The 26,141-nt window shown below is 38.8% G+C and overlaps 1 protein-coding gene across 1 annotated transcript; it reads right to left on the minus strand.

Moving 5' to 3' along the window:
* Positions 1 to 1,697: 1,697 nt before the first annotated feature.
* Positions 1,698 to 26,135, minus strand: VPS39 (VPS39 subunit of HOPS complex). Its single transcript, XM_057365975.1, has 25 exons — positions 26,031 to 26,135; positions 24,272 to 24,337; positions 22,954 to 23,018; positions 22,165 to 22,207; positions 21,231 to 21,325; positions 19,977 to 20,075; positions 19,210 to 19,302; positions 18,343 to 18,526; positions 17,718 to 17,838; positions 17,243 to 17,363; positions 16,329 to 16,458; positions 14,982 to 15,124; positions 14,075 to 14,218; positions 13,389 to 13,530; positions 13,034 to 13,120; positions 9,825 to 9,898; positions 9,132 to 9,230; positions 8,766 to 8,883; positions 8,159 to 8,287; positions 7,589 to 7,691; positions 6,586 to 6,631; positions 6,104 to 6,253; positions 5,815 to 5,949; positions 5,152 to 5,243; positions 1,698 to 3,877 (listed from the first exon to the last, which is right to left on the minus strand). The coding sequence occupies exons 1-25, from the start codon at positions 26,101 to 26,103 to the stop codon at positions 3,802 to 3,804; spliced, it is 2,628 nt and encodes an 875-aa protein (XP_057221958.1). The 5' UTR covers positions 26,104 to 26,135; the 3' UTR covers positions 1,698 to 3,801.
* Positions 26,136 to 26,141: the final 6 nt, after the last annotated feature.

Consider the following 26,141-nt stretch of genomic DNA (forward strand, 5'->3'; position numbering starts at 1 on the left):
CTATGAAGAAAGGCTGAGAGGGCTGGGGCTGTTCASACTGAGCAGGAGAAGGCTCCAGGGAAACCTCAGAGCAGCCTTCCAGTATTTAAAGCACGCTTATAAAAAAGGAGAGTGACTTTTACATTAGCAGATAGTGACAGGACAAGGGGGACAAGATTTAGATTAGATGTTAGGAAAAAATTCCTTACTYAGAGAGGCACCAGAACAGGTTGCCCAGAACAGTTGCGGATGCCTCATCCCTGGAAGTGTTSAGTGCCAGGTTGGGGCCCTGAGAAACTGATTTAATGGGTGGCAAYCCTGCCATGGCAGGGGGGTTGAATCTAGAATATCTTTASGGTTCCTTTCAACCCAAACCATTCYATGACTATCATACCAGKTTTTATTTATCTTCAAGAAGATTGTAGAACCATWAGTGTGRTTTTTTTAATATTTAATCTAAGTGGCCTCACACAGTACAGTAACATGGAGAAATCACATTTATTCTAGCTTATTACAGGCAGTGTGCAAACCCTCTTTTTTGARTGCCCAATTGCATAGAAATTAGGCTTACCTACCTTCTGCTGTTCTCTCCTTTTCCAATGAAATCTCAGCACAGGGATCTCACATTTACAGAATTTCTCTTGAATTTCTTAAGAAAAACTGAAAGCTCTTTGGAACAGTATTTCAGAATTGTTTAATTGTCAGCAACCGATCATCCACAAGCAGTGTCACTGTGCAGTTTCAGCCATGTAGCTAAAACTTAGMTTTCATCCCAGTGGAGGGCTATGAAGGTGATGAGGGGACTGGAGCATCTCTCACCAAAAAAGGCTGAGGGAGCTGGGCCTGTTCAGCCTTAAAAAGAGATGTCAGAGTGGATTTCATSAATGTATTTAACTATCTGAAAGGAGGGTCAGAGGACACAGTCAGGCTCTTCTCTGGGGTGCCAAGCAACAGGACAAAGGGCATAAACGGATGCACAGGAAGTTTCACCTGAAAATGAGGRAGAACTTATTTACTGTGCAGGTACCCTTGCACTGGAAGAGACTGCCATGAGAGGGTGTGGAGTCTCCCTCACTGGAGATAATCAAGAATCGTGTGCATGCACTCYTGTGYCATRTGCTCTAGGATGACMCTGCTTGAGCAGGGAGCTTGCACCTAATGAACCACTCTGGTTCCTCATAAACCTGACCCATTCTGTSATTCWGTGAACATGGAGACAAAAAACTTCCTCTGTGCTCTGTCCCGTTTCTATAGAATGAGAAAACTCAGGATCTGTATTCTGCTTCCAACACCAGACTACTTTATGACCAACAGTCCAAGCAACTGCAAACCTGTGAGTCTAAACATTTCCTGATTTGGTCACATAGATTTCAACATCTCTCCCCAGCCCAAAATAGCATATCACTACTCAYAGTAAGTACATATTTAATGGTAAAATGGTGTAAGACTTGAAAAAACATTATTCAAAGACATAATACAAAAGTGGTTTTAGGGGATTTTGAGAACATTCACAAGCATGTATAAACTTGTAGATTTAAAAACCTACCTTGAGAATTGATGACATGGCCACATTTGATTTACATTTACTAAAGCAAAAGGGATACTGAGACACTGCATTGGGTCTGACCTCCAGGAGAAAATGAGGTCTAATATACAAATAAAAAACAAAATCTACAGCAGCCCAGAAAAGCTTAATTGCACAATGACTGAAACACACACTGGTTCACGATATTTATTACAACCTATTGCTTTAGATAAACCTGCTGTATGGTTAGTAAAACCAGAGCACATTATATGAACCAACAAAAAAATAGGTACAGGACAGTTACATCTGTGTAAATGGTTTGCAGTGGAGATGAACAGAGGCACAACTTTATTCTGGTAARTAAGAGCACAGTGAAGATACTCATAATGTGAGTACAGCTCTCCTGGTAACAGACAATGAAGGTAAATAAAAATCATACTACCAGTACTACATGTAAGATAGGTAAAAATCAAGAGTAGTACTGTTACATCTGTATACAAAGAATGCAGGGTCTTTTTAAATACCCTCTTTTCATTCCCTATGACCTGTAAACACAACTCTCCCAAGCCACCTTCCCTCTGTACCTCAACTAGTATATAAACATCTGTACAGGATGTGCAAATCTAGTGTAAGTATTTTTAGGCTCTCCTCTTCAAATAGAAGAAATACAAGTTTAAAAATATTAACACCACAGATTCTCTCTATCCAGCCTCTGCAGAAAGACATCAGTAGCAATACTGCCCAAGACATCCAAATACAGAAGTAGCAAAACACTGGACCAAGAAATCCAGATGAATGCATGAACAATAAATACAAACACATGTGAAAAAGGAAAAAACAGTTATCAAGGGAGACAACACTGGCAAGTGGAAGTGAATTAGGAGTTTTGTCAGCCTACAGCAGATCTGTTTCTAAAAAACACTCACATAATCATTTAAGTAAACCTATGCCGTTAACTGAGATTCAACTACACCTTAGGCAGACAAGATTTATTCATCAACTTGTCATTAATTATTCATCAGCTTGTCATGATCTGGTAGTTACATCTCATGCTCCATACTACTTAATAATGACATATTTATAAGTATTGCTAGACCAGGATGTTGGGACTCAAGTAGCCACTCTATTGGGTTATATGCTACTGTTGCCTTTTCATTACCACTCCAAAGATTCTTTCTGCAACATTTTGTCCCTCATACCAATCTGCWACTGAATAATGTTTCTGGAAAAATAAGTTAGACACAAATATTACAGTCTACAGTGAGTATGGTACAATCTAGTTCTTGTGTTAAGACTTCTGGCCCAAGAGTAGTTTAAGAACAGTACCAGCCTGAGCAGAATGCAGTTCTAGAGCATTTACAATACACAGATCTTGAAACAATCTGGATTTTACTTCACTGTTGGAAAGTGAACCAGAGACTAAAGAATTTATATACAAAGTCTCAAGCACAGTCCAGAAGCTCAAGCAATAACTGGAATTCACTCCTTCCAGTAACTGCTTTACAGGGTGTTCTTGCTTTTTGCTCTCAGTGTAGATGTGAACTTCTTCAAAAAGTCTCTCAGCTTCACTAATAATAGACACAGCCAGTGCAAAAAAACACAAGTTAGTTCCATTTACAGCTCTCAAACTAAAGCAAAGAGGAAAAAAAAGCTTCTTAGCACTATTTACCATCTGTCTGTCTTTTCTGAAACAACTTATCAGAAGGTCAGGCAATAACAAYGAACATCAACAGAGTCCTTTGGCCAGCACTTAAACATTCCTATCACTGAGATAAAACTTATACTTCCTGTGCCTAGACACAGGYACAGAAACCTCCTCTATGACAAACACACAGTGATCACCCTGCAATCAACAACCTGCTGACATAGTTGCAAAGACTTTAAGGGAATTTTCTTTTTTTGAATAAATATTTACATACAAGGCCAAATCACAATATTGCCACCCTAAAAAAAGTACCTTTTATTGTAAAACTTGATTTGTGGTGAACGTCCAATAGTTGTCCAACAGTTCATTTGCCAGGCTGGAGTGTATTACAAAACTCACTACAAAAATCAGTTTCTAGTCTTCATCTGAGGGCTGAGAGGTTCAGTGTAGTTGCCAGCACTATAAAATGGTTAAAGTCATTTTCCAGTAACTCAATATTGCCAGGTAGGCACAGTCAGTCCACAGATACAAATGACTTCTAGCCAGTATAAGAGAACCTAGCAACAAGGCTCAAACATCTCAGACATGTCAACTTCTTTACTCATCAGTACTGAATTTCATGTGAATGTTGGAATTATTGAYCACGACAAGGTCAGGTGTCCAGTGTGTTGACTTCTTTGGAGCAGAAATAATGCACAACTATTGCATTAGGGTATCGAGCAAATGCACTGTGAAGAGAACAAAACACAAAAATCAGCTGCCAAGACAGTTTTCCACATTCAAACAAGAGCATCCAAGTTGGGCAGAATCAGAGAGCGACACATGATAGGGACACTTTTTTAAACTACAGCCTGATTACMTAAAGAGAAAACAAGAAAAACAATTCTACAGGTAAGATGCTTGTCTGGAGGTTTTTTAAATCTATTTTCATATCTGTAGGCACACTTTATTTGGAAGCCCCTGGTAATTAGTTGAAGATTGGAGGACATGCTTGCCCTTCAAAATTTTGTTGAACTTCRGAGCATTACAAAAATTCTAAACAACCAAAACAATACTGCATATGCAAATTTAAATTCTGATGCTACATGCTGCATTGTAAGAGCAAAAAATGTAACATGCACAGCAATATTTAGGGTGATGTTTATTAAAATGTTTCCGGAAAAGAACCTTTCACTATCATTGTTAATGCTACTGATATCGCAGAAGGGATCACATCAACAAGAAAATAATGRCTAAGTCATGTAGCAATTCAGTCCAGCTGAAAGACAAAAAAGCTGAGTGCAAATAAAATTTGCGTTCTGTGTTAACCCAAAATTATCTACTAGGAATGGTAGAAGAAAAGTTCATGGATTCACAGAATATTCTGAATTGGAAGGGTCTCACAACAATCAGAGTCCAACACTTAAGCAAATGGCCAGTGCAGGGATTGAATCCACAACCTTGGTGATATTATCAGCACCATGCTCTAACCAACTGCGCTAATGTCAGGGTCACTGCCATCCAAATCATCGAGTTAGTTCTACATTTGAACATCATATCATATGTAGGCTACAAAACAAACCACTCAGGGAACCACAGAGCCATCAGATACAGAAAACTACACATATATTTCAGTTTAAAATTCTTTTTATCATCCTTCTTAAGGCTGGTAAGAAGCAGGTTCTTAGAAAGGCAGTGTTCTTAGAAAGTTTTCAATATACAGTACGAAGACCAATTTTATACCTTCAAGAGTTGTGAAATAAGAACTTCTGGGAGTTTCTARAGGGATTTTATACTCCTTTGTTGAAAGGAGAATTAAACTATTGCAGCAAAGTCASTGCCTAAAGCTGGGAGGTATCCCTAACCCACCCAGCTGATTGACGTAATTTGTAATTGAAACTCTTCAAATAGCTTCCCTCATAGTGCTGGTTCTCCCTGGCTATAAATACATTCAGAGTTTTCCAACATTCTTAGCTTAAGTGTACCAAATTAAGATTTGATTCAGTTTACCCCGCTCTCTCACCTGTTACCTATCTTCTTTTTACAAACAGTGCACACCTTCTCCTCTGTAATAATGCACTTTACTTGCTGATGCAAGATCCGCTCCTCCTGGACCTAAAGAAGGACAAAAAACCCAAGTTGCTCAAAAAGCAAAGCCACACCATGGCTGCCTTCTGGCCTAATGAAACTGCAAACCATCACAACATTTAATTGTCAGAGGCTGTATCTAATTACAAAGGTGTGCAGCACAGAAGCAGGTCTGTAGAGCAGAGAGGGTGGTAGTGAACACCCAACACCCACACTATACAAATTGCAGGGTTTTACTTTCACCTTGGTACACAGAGCAAGGCGTTCTAACCACTATGGGATGTTAAGATGAACTACTGAACTGCTTCCTCTGGTTCACTTCATTTGAAACAAATCCAGTCCAAGCTGTCTGAGATGATTCTGCACTGCACACCACAGCAGAGWGAGCCAAGACACACACCTCATACAAACTAAAGTCAATGTACACACCATCTCCTGCAAAAAAAAAAGATGTTCAATCTATGCAGTTCTCATTTAATTTCAGGTGCATTACAGCATCATCTACAGGACACATGTCCCCTATAAGAAACAGTTAATTTAAGTAGGGGAACAAATTTTAAAACACTGTTCCAACATATAACAGGTGGTGGGTGCTCACCCTCAAAAACTCTGCATGGAGAAGATTCTTGAGYACTTGATTAAATCTTTTCTTTTGAGCATTTTCTTCGAGGACTTTCTCTAAGAAGATACGAATCTCACTAATTTGCGTATTCGCTGGGAGCAGGTTTATTGCCTGGAACAAAGTTAGGAAAAGTTAAAAAGGGACAGAGACCAACACAGAATAGAAATTGACACACTTAACTTGTCACAATCCATTCACAAGCCTACTCCAATACCTTCTGTAATCTGCCAAGARCACACACTGAGTACTTACAGGTCTGACTTACCTTAGTGGTATCCAGTTTGCTGTGGTGGAGTTCCAAAACCTGCAGAGCAGCCTGCAGATTGGCCTGAGGCTCCAGCACTTCCATCTTGATGGGTCCCAGGCAATGAACACTGGGTGGGGACAGGTACATGCGGAGCAGGGACAGATAGACCTGGGGCACACAAAAGGAGAGTTCTGAAACCACTGCACATATCCACATTGCTGGTAGAACCCAGCAATGGTACTAAAATGCACCCATGACAGCCAAAATTCTGAACTGCTCATTTAAACAGCTCTTAATATATGCTCAAATCCAGTGATACAGTWACAGTCTCAACAAAAAACACCCATGATCATCTAGTAATTCCTAAATTCCYAGAGATTATACATAGGTACCCATACACTACAAAGCCCCTGAAAAAGTCTACACAGAGCAAGAACTTTCACATCTCAAACACGGTATGAATAGCCTCCTACTTCCTTACTGAACAAGAAGCTACTCACATCTTTGTTGCYGTCTTTGTTTCTGTCATAATGTTTRTGGCAGTAGCTACAAGAATGAACAAAAAATCAAAGTCAAATACAGAAATAGTTTCAGCACCCAGAGAATCAGTTTGAACAGAAATGAACACTTAAATGCTCTGACTACTGACATTATCCAAGTTTGGTAGCTGTACATCTGATTTGGATCAATTCATCTAACTGTACAGCAGGATTACACCTTTTACTTTGCTTTTCTCAGCACTGTAATGTAAAGTTTTGTGCAAGTGTCCCACTTCCAATCAACTTAAAAAGCCTTAATGCAGAAGCCAAATTTAATTAAGCTGTGCAAGAAAAAGGGGAGATCTCTAATCAACGTATCACAGCATAAAAACCTMTGTGTAGATACACCAAATTAGTGTATCTGAATCACACAGAGAAGCTGTTCATGGGTGTACACAGCACACAAGGGCTGAATGCCCTCTAMCAAGCATTTGYTCAAAACAGCTTTAAAAGAAGCGATGTTGAACCAGCCCCAGTGTTCAGATATACCTGCCAGTGTTGGTTAATTCTAATTTTACCTGAGTACTTCTGATTCACTCACGAGGTTCCCAGACACAAAACACGTAGAAAAATGCTGTATCTTTACTAAAGAGGATTCTGCTAACTGAAGGAGTCTGAGGTGGTACGTGGGCTACTGAACATCTCTCCAAACAGAAAGGGAGCAAAACAATACAGAAGTTCACTGACTAAGGACAAGTGGAAAGTAGTAACTCATTGATGATGGTCATATTGCTCTAAAGCACAATGACAGAAGAGCATGAAAAGGCAAATCTCAAGGGACAGCAGCATCTGTAACACATAYCCAAAAGAGCTTAAAAGTCAAGAAAATGTGAAAATCTAGAAGATCATGAAGGCTTACAGTGTTCATGCTCCACATACACCAACATTTCACTACACATCCTACCCACATGGCAGTAAATAAACTAAGTCTTGCAAAAAAATAAAATTTTTAAAAAGTCCTTACTTTTCAGCCATGTTGGTGTCCTTCAAAATATGAACATAAATAAACAGAGCTTGCTCATGCTTCCCCATACGACCCAAGAGCAGAGCACGTTCCTCTAGGAGACCTAGTGACAGCATGAAGGATTAGGTCAATAGCTACACAGAGAAATAACAAAACCAGTGACCAGACTAACAGAAGGAATTGTTAATCTGTGCTCAGGCYACAGTTCAAGTTACACTGACCCTTTAAGTCTACATTTCACTAAAGAATTCATAAAAGGTTTCTGAGACTAAAGTAACCTGAAGAAACAACAACTTTCAGATCTATTGAGCAATTCAGGCTCATCAAAAAGTTAGGCTAAATAGCTGGAAGATGCCACAAGGTCTTAGGTCAACAGTTACAGGAATCCTACAGAAATTGGTAAACCCAACCGTGCCAGCAAAAAACAGAGGTAGTATACACACCAGTGGCCTGCAACTACAGATAGAATCATCTTCTCCATTTGTAGTTACCATGGTTCTCTAAGTGAGGAAGTTTTGCTGCCCAATGCAATAAGCTAGGGTTTGATTAACCTATGGAAACACAACTCACCATCAAAGGGGAAGTCACTAATAAGTCGACTGGGTTCATACCAGCTGGACTTCTCCAGAAAAAGTAGCAGCTTTTTCCGATAATCCCCCAAGTCTCCTCCTTCCTCCCCAGCAGGCACTGGAGTTCTATCTGTATGAAAGAAACAACATAAGCTAAATTAATACAACCATTTCACTACACTAGTACACAGAAGAAGATAAATCATTATGAAGAGGAACTAAATGATGGTAGAACTGTYACGTGAGCTGGGAATTTCGTGAGCATGCCAAATTAATTTCAGCTCCAAAAAACACATCAAGTGGCTGGTCAAARCAATGCTCAAGTTATTCAAAATCCTTCCCTACCCTTAATATGCAGAAGTCAAGGAGTACTAGCTGCCATTCCACTTAATTATAAACAAAGTGTTGCTTAATCCCTTAAGACCTCTTGAGAGGCAATAATAGGTTTGTGCCCTACAAACCCATAACTTCTGTTTTCCAGTACCCTCCATCACTTAGGTATCTTATTCTGGATGTCAGCTGGGAAGGCTTGTAACAATATGGAATATGTAGGCTCCCCTGTGCTGTCCCATACCTCTGGTCCTCCCACCAGAAAAGGACAAACATACCTGCAGGGAAAGAACTGAGATATTCTTTCATTAAGCCCTGCACTTTCTCACAGTACAGCTGGATCAGACAGTTGTGAAAGTCGGCACCAGTTTCCTCCCAGACATGAATGATGTGCTCCTGTAAATACATGTTCAGGCTCAGTTCCAGAGGCCTCCTGTGAGAAGTAGTTCATTAAAAGCAAGGAGCAGCTGCATGCTTGCCTTTACCAAGCTTGACTTGAGCATTTAATGTATTTTAATTATGCTTTCTTTGCAAAACTTACGGCACAGCTAGCCTTCTGTGAGACAGCATCAGGCTCCAGCTCCTGGAGAACTAAAATCTTATGTACTGAATGTAAAATGCACTAGTAGAGATTGAGTTCTTACCAGGTAAGGAATAGTCAAGCTTTTAAAATTTTCCATCAAGAAACTGAGCACTTTGTCACGTGGCAAAGCTTCCACCTCAGGGAGGTCTTCTGTAAATATCTGTTAAACAAAAGTTCATTCACAGAATGGTSATTTTCTTGGTTTTAAGTGCCACAGTGAATTTTCTCTGAGGCACTGAAGTCCAGCATATCATCATGTGTCCAAAGAGCAAGCACAAGAAGTATAAAAAAAAGCCTGAGCAGCTTATTCAGGCACTGAGAAGTTATTTCCCATCTGAATAGATTCAGAAACATCCCCACTTGTGCTTTAGTGGACACTCTTCTCTTACAGAGTCCAACATCTCCCAAATATAGGGAGTCAATTTTAAAAGCAAATAAACGTTTGATATTCAAATACTCAGTCAGGCTCTTRTGGAAAAGTGTGCATGACATCAATAACATGAAATGTTGTATGAAAGGTTCCTAGCTATTTATTACAATATAAGGTGTTCCAAGAATGAAAAAGCAAGAGAAAAAGTGAAAGATTGACCTGCTCTATCTRCTGCTAACATTAGCAGAGTACCGAACACAGGAAATACAAATTATGTATTTAATTGGACTTAGCGTTAATCAGCTCCTTACAATGAGTTCCCTCAATTCCATATAGTGCTTKAAGAATCTCAATGGCAAGGTGCCATATTTCCATCATACTTACTTTCAGTCCATCTTCAGGAAAAGCTCTTAGCACCCAGACAGAGTAAGAAAATATCAAGTGCAAGTTCTCTGTGCCTGGAACACAAAAAACMGCGGTGCTCAGTTTTAAAATCCTAAACATCTTTCTACTCACAACACAAGAAGATGCTTTCAGAGCCAGAAAAGCTTAATTTAGATGAAGAATCCAATTGTTGCTGAAGTCAAACAAATAACTCGTTTCAAGTTAAAGCCACAATTACATTGCTTCACGAACATGATTTCAAACAGAAACAAAAATTAACTTAAATACTAAAAGTCCTCAAATGTAACGAATTCAGCCCAAAGCCAAGATTGGCTGCCTTAATCACATTCTAAAAGTCTTCTCTTACAACTTGTTTTTATTAGAGAAAGCATTTCATTTGTGTAACTTCCTCCAGTCCATTTCCAGCCTGTTAGTCTAATGACTTCTACAGCAAATGTCCAAATTCTGCCTGACAAGTAGTAAAGCATCACATTACTGAAGTAACTAGCACAGAAACTACATGACAGATAAGAGCTTCTCAGCTTTTAAGAAAGTGTAGAAATTGCCCCTTTAAAAAGAATTTGGACAATTTGGTTCACAATACTAATAAAACAAGTGAGGAAAACATGAATTTTCCCTCATTCTCCTGCTCAGAACTGTTGAGGTGTTTAYTGCCCAAACAGTGCAACAACACAAGAAACAGAAACTTATAGCAACCTTACAAAAAGGCAGGCATTGTTTGCTTTTCTCCATCCCACAATATTTAAAATAAGCATCACATCCATATCAGCAGTATTTAAAAAAAATGCTGATGATGTGCACTGTGAAGTAAAACAATTAAAATAGGCCACACAAGAGGCCAATCTCAAAGTTTCAGAAAGAAAAGTATCATTCGGCAAATGRCAGTAAACTCGTGGGTCTGAATTTTGCTGCACTCTTTCAACTTGCTGAATTTACAGGGCATGTTAGCCTCACACGGAAGTTCTCATGTAGAACAAGAGACAAKCTAACTTCTCATAAAGAAGTGTGACAATTATTAGAATAACTCCCRGCCAAAGCACTGATCAAGCTGCCTTTGTTGAGGTCCAAGCAAATCAAACATGAAGTTAAAACCTACTCAAAACAGTGAAAATGTCAGGAGGAGAGGACGAGCTCATTAAATAACTAGCAAAGCTTACTGATGAGTATACCAAAAGGTCAACATCACATTGCCCCACAAAACAGAACAACAGGCTCCCTCAGCACATAACATTCACCTGCATGGGAATTTATACAGGTCACGGGCAGCAAATGTCTAAACATCCGAAGCAACAAACAATTTAAATAACAGCTATAACAGGAAAAAGTTCAGCATAACACTATTTTAAAAGATGAAAGAATAATGCAACACAGAAAACTACCAMTCCATGAAATACACAATTCTCCTGCACACTGATAAAGCATATTTTTGATGGCAAATCACACAATTAAAGATTAATATTTGCTTTGATGCAATAAGCAGTAAGTGCTTACTCTACTGAYACAAGGAAAGTATCAAATACACACCAGTAATACATACTTGATGACTCAAAAGACCATAGCTACAAGCCTGGAAAAATTTGTAATTACTTGAGAACTACCTAAGAATATTTCATGAAATACCCAAAAATTGACAGGGAAGAGTCTAAAGAGACTAGACAATAGTTTCTACATCACTCAGAATCTAAGTGAAAGTAAGTAAAAATGCATCCCACATAATTAAAATAATAATAACCAAAAAGATCAATTATTACTTAGATYTGAAGATTATAATTACAGAAGCAACACCAAAGGGGTGGGCAAAGGGAAGAATCTGGARAAACCTCATAGTCTGAAATGTTTTTATCATCTTGGTTAAGGGATTCCCAGAAATGGCACCCATCAATTATTCAAGGCAGAATGGGCAGTGCAGCTAAAACAACCATCYATACAATGTTGTATTTCTGCTATTTACTTGGGGGGGAAATATGCAATGCAACTCACACTATTTTAAAACMTTCCATTTTTTAGGAAGAGTTAACTTCCCAGGTTGTTTCCACTRTATTTCATTACTCTGAAGTAAAGAGTCAAACACCTTTTATCAGTTTTAAAGAGATGAGCAAGAAGTATGCAGAAAAACCACTTTTCAGAAGGTCCTGAAACAGAGAAGCTCCAGAAGTCTAAAAAAATTCAGCAAGCTGCCAAGATTTTAAAAAAGTATTTCAGATAACTTGGATAATTATAGGTTTCAACCTCCATCAATCTTTGGTAAAACAAATGAACATCTGATAAGTTGATTGAGATTAATTTATCAAGYTGTCAGAATTATCTTTAAACAAGACTACAAGTCTGTTTTGTAAAGCTATGCTGAATATAATGTGCCTCCATTTCTCTAAAAAAGTGACATTAACAAATGACACCAATGACTAAGAAGTGTAAGAGAGACATGGCACAAATGGAAAGGTCTCTATCATTGTTAAGGAATGTATTACCATTAAATAAACAAGTTGCTAATACTACTTATTAAAAGTAGTAATTATAGAAAAAAAAAAAATCAAACCTGGGTAACAGTGTAAGGGTAAGAGATGAACAAAGGCATTTTCCTTATCAATTACTTGCTACCAGACTAGTATTTGTGATAGTTTTGAATAGTTTAGAAATAATATTATTGGATGAGAGGGACCTATTCTCAGAAGTAGCAAGTACAAACCAGCTCATAATGAATAGTAAACCAGACAAGTTTCTACCCTGATGCTTGAACAGCAACTACAACTGTTAAATTATTATCTGGATCTACCTAAACAAAAATCATAAACTTAATAGAGAATTTTTCATCTCACGAAAGACAGTACAAAGACCAGCAACTGGAAGTTAAGACTTTCAGCTGGAAAGCCCAACTCAGAAGTTAAAGTCAATTAAAATAAAGACAATAAATCGTCACTGGAAGAAAACTCAAATTACTGTGGCCCATTCTCTCCCAGTGGGTATTTTAATCYGAAATAAGGAATGTTTTCCAGTAAGATACTTAAGTTTCAACAAAACTTGAACCCCCTGAGCCAATACTTGAAGTCTACATTATGCAAGAAACCAGACAGGATGACAAGGATACCCTTCAGCTCAACTGCCCCTAGAAAGCTGCCAAACAGTAGAATAACCACTAAGTCAAACAAGAATAACAGCTTCCCAAAAATTCTGCTCTTCTTCACACTCACCCAAATGCTGCAGATAATGCACTGTCCTCTCATGACCCTTCAAAGGTGAGTTGGCTTTCTTTGACTGATCCACCAGTACCTGTAATGCTTTGAGAACAAAAAAAGTTACTTCCTTTGTAACTGTAAGTATAGTTCCAACGTGAACAACAAAAAAGTGCATTTTTCCTGCTTTGCTACTAAAGACAAAACAAAGTTTTGTTTTGAACATACAGACCAAATTGTATCAGGAACAAAAACAGATTAAATCACATGATAGCGATTGAACAGTCTGTTCAGAGTACTGCCTGGTCACTGAAGGTAAGTCAAAACACACTACAAAGAGTACATACTTCTCCTCTCCCAATCTCATACTCACCTTTCTCATGCAGACCTTTTTTCTGATACAGTATTATCAGCTCACTATATTTGTGTGCCTTCTTTAGCACATGCTCACTCTCCTCAATATGGCAGTGATTGTTCTCCAGCCGTAGCAGTGGTGCCACCAGGGCTACATTTGTCTGCAAGTAAAGAGAGCACCTTAACACACTTCACTGCAAGTGCACTTTCCAAGTGTATAGCACAAAATACACAGGTTGGAAGTGGGGGCAGGGGAGGAAGGAAGCCTCATAGTGTAAGAAAAATAAATGACAGTTTAACATCTTACAGTAAGGTCCATGTCAATTTCCATAATTTTGGGGACAGAAAGAAAACAATATACCAAAGCTGCTTCAAGACTAGAAGTCAGGCTTTGAAAAACATCTTAACAGCCAAATGGTATTTTCCTGCATTTAACAGTACAAGGCAATAAAAGCATTCACTAGAACTTCAAAATACACAGCCACGGTCACATTCTTTTGAGAGAGGTAGGAACCAAGAACAGACAAATCAGTCTCATTCCATGAAACTGCTTCCTGACCAATGAGAAAACTAGCTAACACTCCAATTTTACACATTATTTTTAAATCAAAGACAGAGAGTTGTGTGAGAATTTCTGAAGTAGCTCCTTAATGAAACCTTCTGAAATGTTTCATATGGCAAAGCCTCTAGGTGAGGGAAACTCACATGCAGGTAACACTTTAACAGGGTGGTATCAATGATTTGTAGCAGCTTCTTTTTGGATTTGATTGTGGGTGTTCCTTCCATAAGGGGTGAGGTACTGGACTGATGATCAGAATCATTCAGCTTCTTCACTAGCTGACTCCTTTTCTGCAGAACATAAAATGAAATTTTACYAGGAAAAGACCATGGATTTCTATTTCTCAGCATATATAACCCACCAATTAAGAAGACTAAATTAACCCAATCTAATAAATTGTTTTAATCAATTGTTTTCCAAATAATTTTGCATATTTGTAGTTTTGCAAAATGTCCAGAATACTGGCAAAACAGGYGGAAGGAAATTCTGAACAGATATTTTAGAGAACTCAGGAAACATTTAAAACRTTTGGAAAATAATTTAGATTGTGAACTATTAGGCACAAAATCTATCCTCCTCCAGACACAAGCTTCCTTTCCCTCTACTAAGGATGGCAACCAAACAACTGAAGTTGCAGTTATGACAAAATTGATTAATTCCTGTTCTACCTTTTACTAAATGCCCTCAACCTGTCTCCTGGACAGACTGCCCTTCATAATAGTCCCTAAACAAAAACAAAAAAATCAAGTGCTCAAGTCCTCTTCAGAGGAATACCAGCAAGAAAATACTGGACTCGTATTCACATCTGATCCATCTGTAAATTTTGTCCAGTCACACTTGATGTTTCCCATGTATCTGTGGGCTATCTCATGTGTTCCACTTCCCCTGCTTACTCAGAAGCTACTGCCATGTTTTCCAGCCATGAGGACAGCCCACTAAGGCCAGCATGACAAAACTGGAGTAGTTGTACTGCTTCCAGCACATCAAAGCTAACCAACAAAGCATGCTAGAACTGAATAACCCTGCTCTAAAACCAGGTAGAGGAGCACTCACTTGAGTTAGGTAGTCTATCAGAGCTAAATGTGCCTTCTCCAGCTCTGCCCCAGAGAGCCCTGGCAGGGGGTTGGGATACTGTAGCTGTTTCCTGTAATCTGTGGGCAGGAGGTCAGGATACAGACCCATCACATGAGTGGGATCTAAGCAAAAAATAACTAGTATTAGTAACCATTCATATTATTTTTGCAAACTTARAGCAAGCTTATCTTTCAAACAGAGCAGTCTGTAGTCTACTTGTATATCCACAAGGTTCTAGAGCATATAAAAAATTGCTCATTACAGAAAAGAAGCTAAAACAAGGCAAAAGAAGCAAAAGAAGGTGTTTCAAAGTCCAAGCATGGCAACTTCCAACCTGTGCTCTTGGCACACCTGAAGAACAAGCCACTATTATAATCTTAATGCTCTTCCTGCAGAATCCTAGCATTAACCACTCTGACAGYAAGACAGAATTTCTACAAACAAGCAATGTTTTAAGAGATTTACTGTGCTTTTGAAATAAGAACTAAATAGCACCATCTGTAACTATCAAATGCCTGTTTTCACAGAGTTTAAGCAAATTCAAAATTACTACCCTCTAATTCAAACTCAAAATATTTTCAATTCTCAGATCTTGCTTTTCACTGTAGTTTTCCAAAGTAAAAATTAYGTGTAATGAAAATAAGCTCTAGGTTTAAATGCACATGAGATCTCTGTCACCAATAAAAAGAATCAGACTTAAGCATTATTCTGTGGAACAGTTCAGCCTTCAAGCATTCTTCCAACAGCCCTAGTATGAATCAGAGTACCAGCACCAGAGACTGCTGTGACTTCCAAAAGCACAGAAAAGCTCTCTGGTTTCAGCATTTTGACTAAACCAAGGGTTAAGGGTCCTCATTTTGAGTCCAATGGTTTTGCAATGCTACAGATGTTCCTTATTTTTCATTCCAAGCTACAAGTAAGCTTTTAGCAACTGCTGAAACATTCACCTTCAAAGGGTCTTCATAGCATGCTATACATGCTCTAAAATACCCTAAAATACAAATATATTCTGTAAAAAGGGCAAACTCATTATTTAACTTARTTTACCAAGTGTAGTTAATTAAGTACTTAATTGCACTTATATAAATACTTAATTAGCTACACATTTAAGTAAGTTTAGGTAAGTGATTAATTAGCAGGTCTACCAGAAAAACAACTAAATAGCTGCCTAGGCTATTTGCTATTCACAGGGGACTGATCTGCACAAGATAGCTCTGTTTTAAACTAAAACAAAACAGTAAACAAAAAGAAAACCCATGAAATAGCCAGGGAGCTTGATTTTATTCCTCCTAACTTAAGTAACTCCATGCCAACTCAAACATTTACCTGTACCAAGCTTGGCAAAAACTTGCATGGATTCATCAAAACGCTTCTGGCAGAAAAGGTTGAAAGCAAAGAGGTTCTTTATGTGGTGAATTTGTTGTCGCTTCTCACTATCTGAATCATCCTTCATTTCCTGTGTACGTACAAATTAACGAACATTAAAAACTCTTGGGCCTCATATATGAGARAGGAACACCCTACAGAACTAACAGGAGTGTTATCCTGTGGAGCGAACAAGAAGAAAAAAGATAATCTCTCAAAGTGAACACTGATGGTGCCTGTCTATGCTTGTTGTGTCACTGAGACAAGGTGGAAGGTCTGAAAGCTACCTCTGGTTACCTCTATACTTGCTCTGTCACAGCAAATGTCTCTTCACTCCCTTGGCCTTTTCAAATTCTTTTCAAGTCTAATTTTTCAAGACTAATTAAGGGGAGTTTCCAGAAAACAAAAAATCTTAACTCTGTACATAAGAGCAGTATAATTAAACATACTGCATCAGCATCTAGTTTAAAACATGAATGTTTCAGGAGTARTATTATCCAAAAAAAAATCATATGACAAAACAAAACTCACAACTCCAAACTACATTGTTTGCAAGCAGTCAGAAGACTTTGCAGTCCAACTGACTTCAAAATCTAAAAGAAGATGACCAATTAAACATCTAAGAGAGAGAAWCATATACAAGATGATTTCTCAAAATCTACACCACAAGAGATCAATATGGAATAATGGCAGCACAAAACTAAAACTTCATTTTAAAAAGCCTAGAGTTTACCAGTTTGTGCAAAGTAGACAGTGGGGCGGATTACACTGACTGACTGACTATTGGACTCACTACAGTCAAACAGATGGCAAACATCCTTTTGTGTACTTTCACACAATTGCATCCACTGCAAACACAGTTTTTTACTACTTACTGCCAACTGCAACGCCAACTCAAACTGTTTGTCCTGCAGAAGCTGCTGGATCTGTGTGGCTATGGACACCGGAATGAGCCTCCAAACAAAGTGATTACTTGCCACATATATAATGTTTGTGCTGTAAACAAGACAAAAAATGTCAATTATTAAGTTCCAGGGCTGAGAAAGAAGCAATACCCTATATTAAATAAACACCAGTCCTAGTTAATACAAACATGGATCAATCTGAGAGCAACTGGAGCATTATTGCAAAGCAGAAACAAGACTGTATCTCCAGTGTCCTAAATTCCCAAAGACATTTAACATTATCCTTTCCTCCTCAAGGTATGGCCTCCACCAATCTCCACAAAAAACACAACAGACTGCCTCATCGTAAGGTAAAAGTTATTAAAACTGCTCTTCTCCCAGTTTTTCAGAGTGCTACCCCCCACCCAGCCAGGCTGCCAACAGCAATAGTGAGATTTATCGATACCCTCCAGAGGTGATGAAGCGTGGCCTCTGCAGCTCGATGCTCTGCACCAGCAGCCGGGGCTCCAAAGTGCGGATCTCCACGTACCGCGGCAGAACAGCAATGATGTAGGGAGGCTGGTGTTCTGCGCATGAAACAAGCGAAAAATTTCAGTTGATTGTTCTCAAGCATTCCTTGAAACAAGCCGTAACTTAATAATAAGGCTTCTCCTCAATTTTTCATCCCCTTGAAATGTGCCCCTTCTTTATATTCAAAACAAAACTCAGTGCCCAACACTGATAGCAATTTGCTAAAACTACTTTTGCTGATCCTTCAACATAAGGAAATTGTGTGGCACCCAAGTGCTCAGAASTAGTGTTTTAACACACTACCTACCATTTCAGATTTTGTCCCTTTATAAAAGATACAGACTATACCCATTTTATGAAGATAGGCACATAGATTACAAACAAAAAAAGGCTAAGAAACTAAAACAAACACAGGAAACTTTCCCCAGAGCACAACTTAGAATACTGTGGAAACTGTCACACTCAAAAYCCAGCTAGTTTCAAAACACTGGGTATATGATTTTATCCCATACAAAAGAGTAAAGAAGCAAATTAAAAAAAAAATTCAAACTACTTCTCACCCATGGCTATAGGAATATCTGTCCAGTTCAAGGCACATTTCTGAGTACAGACCCCTTCTTCATTAAGTACAACTGTTAGATCATCYTGGCCAACTGCAACTTTTCCATCTGCTACAGGAGCTACCAATGGTTCCAGCTGCTTCCCAGTGGGAAACAGTTCTTTGATGGATCCTTTGCCATCCACCTGGGATAATAAAGAACATTAAAGAAGTGTTTTGCAAAATAACCTTTATTTCAAAGCTGCATAAGACTAAAGTGAAAACCCCTAGAAGGATTTTGCAGCCCAGGCTAATCACTAWCAGGACAATTGCAAATTTAAAGGGAATCAATAAAAGCTTCTGCATATTTTAATTTATTCTGCTTAAACATCAATTGAAAATAACAAATTATTACTTTTATGTCTRAGATTACTGTAATATTAAATTAGCAATGAGTTCAGAGATCTTCAAACAAACTGTTACAGTTCAGCTAGAGAATGAAAACTGAAAGAATGGTTAAGCTTCACTGTATGCCACATGAGTTATTCTCGGTCTCTTTTCCCTTTTAGAGCTAATCTCACTTCTTAATACRTTAAATAAAATGCAAACTGAGCTTACAGAGACTGCTGACATACCAGCAGTCTTCTCCAATTCCTTTTTTCTGCAAGAGCTGAAAACACTGGTCTCAACAACAACAAACAAGATCACTTCCTGACTTCAGTTAAAAAAGACAGGCTTAGACTGTCTTTTCCAAAACCACAAATAGCAGGAGTACCAGATGCTGTTTTTCATAAATCTGTTAGCTAAATTCCTAAGCACAGGAGAAGCCTCCRTAGTGTCTACTGATATCCAGATCTTTTTAAAACACTATTACACAGCTCAGTCTTACCCGTATCAGGTAATAGTCCCTCTTGAAGCCTACACAGATGGAGTTYTCACACCAGGCCATAGACTTGGGTACATCAGGTACACTGAAGTCCCCCTGAGGAAAACAGGTTAAACTGGCTGTTATGAGAGAAAAGCAAAGGTCAAATCTGTCAACACAGAACACAACCAGCAGCACTGTTGCTGACACCATATTCCCTATCACCGGTGCCCAGCATCCACTGGTCAAGGAATGGCAGTGTTCAGCTAAAAGCCTAGACTCATGYGCAATAAAGAGGTATGCTCTGAGTTAGCTGGTAATTTTCTAGTAGGGTATTGTAGCTGAAAAAATCTCTACCCAGTCCAATTACTTACTGTTTTTCATTCCAGTACTCATAACTGCAGCTCTCTGCACTTGTCAGTAACTATCTTCTGACTTAATGACATACTTGAAAAACTTTGAGTAGAAGTGCACCCACTTCTGTAATGTTTTTGTCAGGTATACATGCTCATACATTTCACTGACTTGYAAGTATACTACAACCAGAACATTAAAATACAGGACACAGCCATTAATKTCAACTTATAAAACTGTATTAATGCCAGTAACTGTGATTTCAAGGATGTATTTTCACTTTTATTTGCTGCTTCATTGTTAAATCTCTACAGAGCCAAAGGTCAATGTTTTGAAAGYCAGCAGTGCCTCTGAGTAACAGGGACTGCAGGGCAAGCAGTAGAGAGCAACTTCCTCCCTGCTGAGACACACTGGGATACAGAAATAACAGAACTCACCTGCAGCTCATGGAACTCTCTGTCCTTCCAAAAATAGAGCTGGAGCTTCTTCCGCACTGCCACACACATTCTCAGCACCTCTTCCCCTGTATCTGATTGCTGTGAGAACAGACAGGTCTAACTCATAGGCACTCACAGAGAAGCAAGACAAGACCAAAAGAAAGCCTCTGCTAGAAGCAAAGCTGACCACTGAAGAGCAGCTTTGCTCATGCAGGCCACAAGGACATTCCCTGAAAAAGTAAGCATGTAAAGGGGAGGAAGTGGGGGTGGAGGTGGGTGGGAGGGTGGCAGGATACTTAAAAATTAATTTTGACARGGGTTGTAACATCAAGGAAATCCAAAAAAATAAAAGCACACCAAAGGCATACACACACACAGACAGAAGATAAGTAGAGAGCTATCAGTCCAACCCTGAAACTAGGATAAATAGCTGGAACACTACAAGAGAGGCGAGGAGAAGTTTCTTGATGAGAAACACTAAGAAAGCTAAGTGTCTGCAYACACAAACAACAAGCCATTTTGCAATTATCAGATGTAAAGGTGCTTTGAAWGACATTAGTTTTCATAACTAGAAAATCCCAAGTACTTCCTAGAAAATATTTAACACTAAGCTCCCATGARGCAAAAAGATAAAACATGATGAAGAGCACTACATCATCTCCTCCAATTACAAACAAGGTGTCTGCATGACATGGGCAGGCTGAGAAACTCACTTGGATAGAAAAGAGTCACTTAATAAACCAGAGGATATGAACAAAGAACTGTTACACTTTACAGGACCATTTTATGGCTTGAATACACCATAACTGCTCAAGGACTCCTTGGGCCAATAAACAGATACAAAAATGTAGAAAAATCCAGTGAAAGAGTTCCTTGCAGAAGAGAATCACTATGAGCTTGTACACTGGCAATTCAAGGAACAGGAATGGCTTTTATATTAAGGGGGGCCTTCCAAAAAAGAGGAGAGTCATAGTATGAGACAAAAATGCCTTGAAGTCTTTTATCAAAAGTTCTGTATCAAAAGCTACAATCACAAGAGGCACAGGAAAATACCTTAGGAAGCAGAGTAAGAAAAATAATTTTAAATTGTTGCCTTAAGCAAAYGCAGTAGGTACTAATTTTAAAAAGCACTGGTACCCAAGAAATTTTCATCTAAAACAAAACTCACAAAGCTAATCTATATACCAACATGAAAAAGCGATTTTTTTATTACAAAAAGTAAGGAMATCAGTGCAGCTGTATTCCTCCCCTTACCTGGAGATCACAAGTGAAGAGAGATGCACCTTTTGCTTTTGAGACTGTGGTGATTTGTTGAAATGTCAACAGGTCATGGACGTAAATGTTATTTTCTGTTTTTAACAAAATTCCAATTATTATTCAATATTTAATACATGTACAGGTCACTGCTAATTGAAATAAGTTATCGTACATTATGTTKTTATAAAAACAAGGGACAGCAAACAGGCCAGAATAGAGCAGGTTCAAGATGGAAGATTGCATTAACAAAGACCATTTTGAACTGGCTCCTGAGATTAGTAGAAAGTGATCAGCTGAAGATGTAGAGCACCATGGTTAAGTTTTTGTACACACGAGGACACAAGCAGCAGAAATCTACACATGCTGGAGCTGGAAGAGCTGGGACTGGGAGATCACAGAGAAGGGAGTAGTAACATAAGCAAAAAAAAAAAAGACACTAGAAGATTTTAAGTTAAAGAAAGACAGCCAGAGCCAAGCAAACTTAAATCTTCCACAAGATCACATCTGCATACAAAGTGAATTTGGTGTAAAAAATTAACAGTAAGTTTGATACCCCAAACAAATTTGGTCAGAGGTTTTAGTTCYCATCATACAGGGCACACACATACATGTGCATGCATATTCGAGTACATACAGATGCCAATACAAACTGTATATTACATACACACTTTGGAGCATGCATGTTCYTCTTCATTCCTGATCACAAATCAGCATTAATGCTTTGTTTTCCAAGCTGGCTTACAACAAGCAAAGCTGCTTCTCAGTCTATGCTGCTTAATGCTTCCTGTGCAAAATGCAAAGCCTAAGTTCTCTATACAATGACTTCTCAACAACCAAACTACTATGCAGGTGTGTGGAAAGGGTGCCACATTCAGACAAGTAACTGCATTGAGAAGAGTTCATTAATATTAAAACACTTTTCTTCACTTACCTAAGAGACTGACCAAAATTTTAAATTGAGAAACAACATGGATCTGAAAGGGAGAGTGCTGTTAGTGACTCCATTCATAAACTAAAAATCTGAACAAGGCTTGATCATAGATAGTCTAAGAAAACCTCAAAATAATGAGAACACAAGGCAGTTTTCCAGGCACAACCTTCCTTCAGCTATTGCTAATCTTTTCAGTTACACTCACTTTTCAAAAGGTAGCACATAGCAATTACAACCTAGGCTGTTAGGAAAAGCTGTAACAATTGGTACGTTACTAGTACAGAAATTCTTCTAAAGGACAGGTACAGTATTGCATCTTCAAAGAGGATAAACTTTAAAGTTTAAGCAATCTATATAATCACTGAGCACAAGTTCTCAAAAAGATTGGTATCAAGACTGGCAGTTACTTTACTTTTACATTTCAAGTAAGTAGAATTACATTCACATTCCTGTAGGATTTCATCTGAGAGTTAAATAATRCATCAGTCTGTTGGTGTATTACCATCCTTTTTACAAATATCCTCAGTTAGAAAAACCKAAGATTTATTGCTAACAAAAGTAAAATAAACCTGAAAGTTCCAATTATTTGGTTTCTGCTCTAGCAATCAAACCAAGCTTATTCCTATTATGGGAAGAATGGCAAAAACGTCTGGGCTGTTACACTTCTAGAAGAATCTATGGTTTTGGGGAATTTGTTTGTTAAGCATAGCAGAGATTGCAGATGAACATTTGATATTTCATTTATTGGCTGAAAACTGCCCCCACATCAAATAAGATGGTATTTCCTACCTGTTGAATCTTCTTTGAGAAGTTCTTGTTGGATTTTTCTARTGTCACCTCAAACCTATTGCAACCTACCACAAAGATATGAAAGCGTTTGTAAATTGAAGCTGCCCTTCATTACTGTGTATATCTTACRCTGAGTAGATTAAAAATAATAATGAAAGCAACCTTGGCCACTTAACACTGGAGAAAACATTTTAACATATCTGTGCTAGCTTTTACATCATAGTTAAATGCATCAGAGGGTCTTCTACAGTCAGGTGAAAATGTAAATTACACTTCTTCTGTAATCAGCCACAGCCGAGGGAACTCAATAATAGTTACATTTTTGCTTTACCCAAGTTTTCAATTACAGTAATTACATTTAAGTAATTTCAAACTCAGAGATACACAGATACCCAGAAAGATTTTATCCACACTAATCAAATATCAGCAATATAAATTGCTAGGGAGCACATCATTGCAAAATAGACAAGGAATAAACATTACACCACAGGGGTTTAAAAAGARTTTTACAGAGAAAGACTTACAGACGCTTTCTGATGACATAACCTCTCCTGGYATTGATGCAAAAAAGGGGGAGAAATTTACCATGTGAGATAAGACACTAGCAACTCAAGACTAGCATGCTCCAATTGGACAGACAGCCTACAAGTTTCAGAAAAATCAAGCTGAATTCATTCTCTAGAATCCAAGCAGCTACAAAATAMATCTTTCCAAGAGCTGATGAACTTGGAACCACATTTGGTGTTTGCTTTCCTGTGCCATGCTACAAAGTATTACTGTGTTCAATAGCATCAATTTCTACATAATAGCAGGTAATGTGAAAYACAAATCTCTTTAGTGAAAATCAATTTTAACTAAACCAAAAACAGGACAGTTATATTTGTGGCATTCCTAGAACAGATGAACACTTAAGACTGTCAAAGAGGCAGGGAAAGGGTAAATACATGACAGAACTAGTAAGAAGGTATCCCTCTTCCCCATCCATGAGGCTCATGGACCCATTGAATACATTTGCTCTTTCAGTAATTCCGTCCTTTGTCAAAAAGAAAAGATTATACACATCAAAACTCTGGCAACCAGCACATGGCACTRATTTTACACGTGTTTATGCACTATATTCATAAAAATTACAGTAGCATCCTATAAATTCTAATACAGAGAAACATGACACAAAACATTATTCACACACATTAAATTCTATATAGGAAAAAAATCAGCCATTAATCACATTTGTGTTAAAATGACTAAAGCCTCTAAAAGTACAGGAAATAAAAATAATATAATCAACCTTTATGTGCTATTCTTAAAATCAACTTACCTGCRTCTTTCTTGATCCTGTAAAGCAGAAGATGYCCTTGTTTGGTACCAACAAGGAGCCATTCCTCTACAAAGACAGGAGAAGAAGAGTCTAATTAGTTCAACAAATACTGCCCTTCACARGTGYGCTGGTTTTGGCTGGGGTAGAGTTAATTTTCTTTAAAGTGCCTAATACAGGGCTATGTTACCTTTATCAGAACACTCGGAAACTTGCTTCAAACACCAAAAAAGGACTTTCTGTGACTACACAGCAAAGGACTGTGGTGACTACACAGGTCTCCTATCATCTCTCCAGTGCAAGTGCACAGAAATAGCTTTAACTCTCAGGAGAGAACATCCAAAGATCAGGCAGTACAACAGAACAAGCCTGGACACCACATCCAGTAGTTTATGCAAGGGTAAAAAAGGAAACCATTCCATCTCCTGTGCAATCAAGGGAGGCAATAAACTATTTGTCAGACATTATCATCTCTCAGAGAGGAACARTGCTACATAATTGGAAGTACTCTCAGAAAGAAAAGCAAGTTTACATGGATTTGCTTGTTAGTTTTGTTATAACAGTCASGTTTAACAATATCGCTCTGAAACAGATGGCTATGTTGGAAGGAAAGTGGCAGCTTTGCTTAGGGGACATTTGAATTACCTGGATAACCAAGAATCCCTCAAGATTTATAAAAGAGGGCCTTTATAGACAAACTCTACAGCAGAGTTTCTTTACAGCATTTACACCATGCAAAAAGCATAGAATCATTATAGGKTCATGAAATATGACTGAATTTCTTCTTCACTAAATATCTTATAGACAGCAATATACATAAATATTTCTTTCTACATCTATTACTCCCTCATTATCAAAGAATTCTGCATTTTAATTAAATCTTGTTTCCTGCAAGTCCTTTCTTCTGTTAAGTGGCAGAAACGTTGTAGAGACACTTACACATCTGTTTAAAAAACCATACTGCTGTAAGTCTGTAGGTTTGGGCTTTTTTTTCTAGTTCAGCAAAATAAATCCCTTCAAAGACATAAAAAGACAAAAACTGCAATGCAGGAATAAGCTATCKTCACATCCTCTCCAGTACAAAACTGCAGCATAAATAAATCATGTATAACTAGGGCATTAAAAATCAGGATACAATTGTATTCTTAAAACAATTAACTTTTTTAATCAAGCTTTTTTAATTGTCCATTTTGCATGATGGTACTCCATCTTATGGAACCTGCTCAAGGCTTTGAAAAACCTTATCAAGACTAAATATTAGGACAGCTGGTGCAGTCACCTGACCAAAATCTTGACTGACAACTACGCCCAAAAATATAACCCACAACTATGTACCACTAACACGTGCAAACATATAAGAAATCTAAGACTTCAACACACCACCGGCCCTCCAAGACAAAATTAAGTCAAAACACAGTGAATGCTTTTTCAGCAAGCAAGAAGCCGGCCCAGGGTTACAGTCCCGGGAGCCTCCCCCACAGCCGGGCAGGGCAGGGCAGGGCAGGGCAGGGCAGCGGGGCCCGCCGGCACCCGCGGGAGCGGAGCTGGGCCCGGCACCCTCCCGCCGGCACCGCCGGGACCCGGAGCACCGGGAGAGGCTCCCGCGCCCCGGCACGCCCGGCCCGGCCCGGGGAGGCGGCAGGACCGCGGCCGCTCAGGGAGGCCGCAGGGCAGGGCGAGGCGGGGCAGCCGCACGAACGCCGCCCGGGACGGGAYGGGAGAGCGGAGCCGCTCGGGCTGCGGCGCGGCCCCTCCGGCTCACCCCAGGCCGCCAGGCAGTCGATCTGCAGCGGCAGCTTCTCCAGGATCGGCACATGCTCGAAGGCGTCGTGCATGGCGGCGGCTCCTCCGGCCCCGGTGCCGCAGCGCCCGG

Source organism: Malurus melanocephalus, unplaced genomic scaffold (genome assembly GCF_030028575.1).
Source record: "Malurus melanocephalus ecotype Western Australia unplaced genomic scaffold, MMel_1.1 scaffold_2, whole genome shotgun sequence".
Taxonomy (NCBI): Eukaryota; Metazoa; Chordata; class Aves; order Passeriformes; family Maluridae; genus Malurus; species Malurus melanocephalus.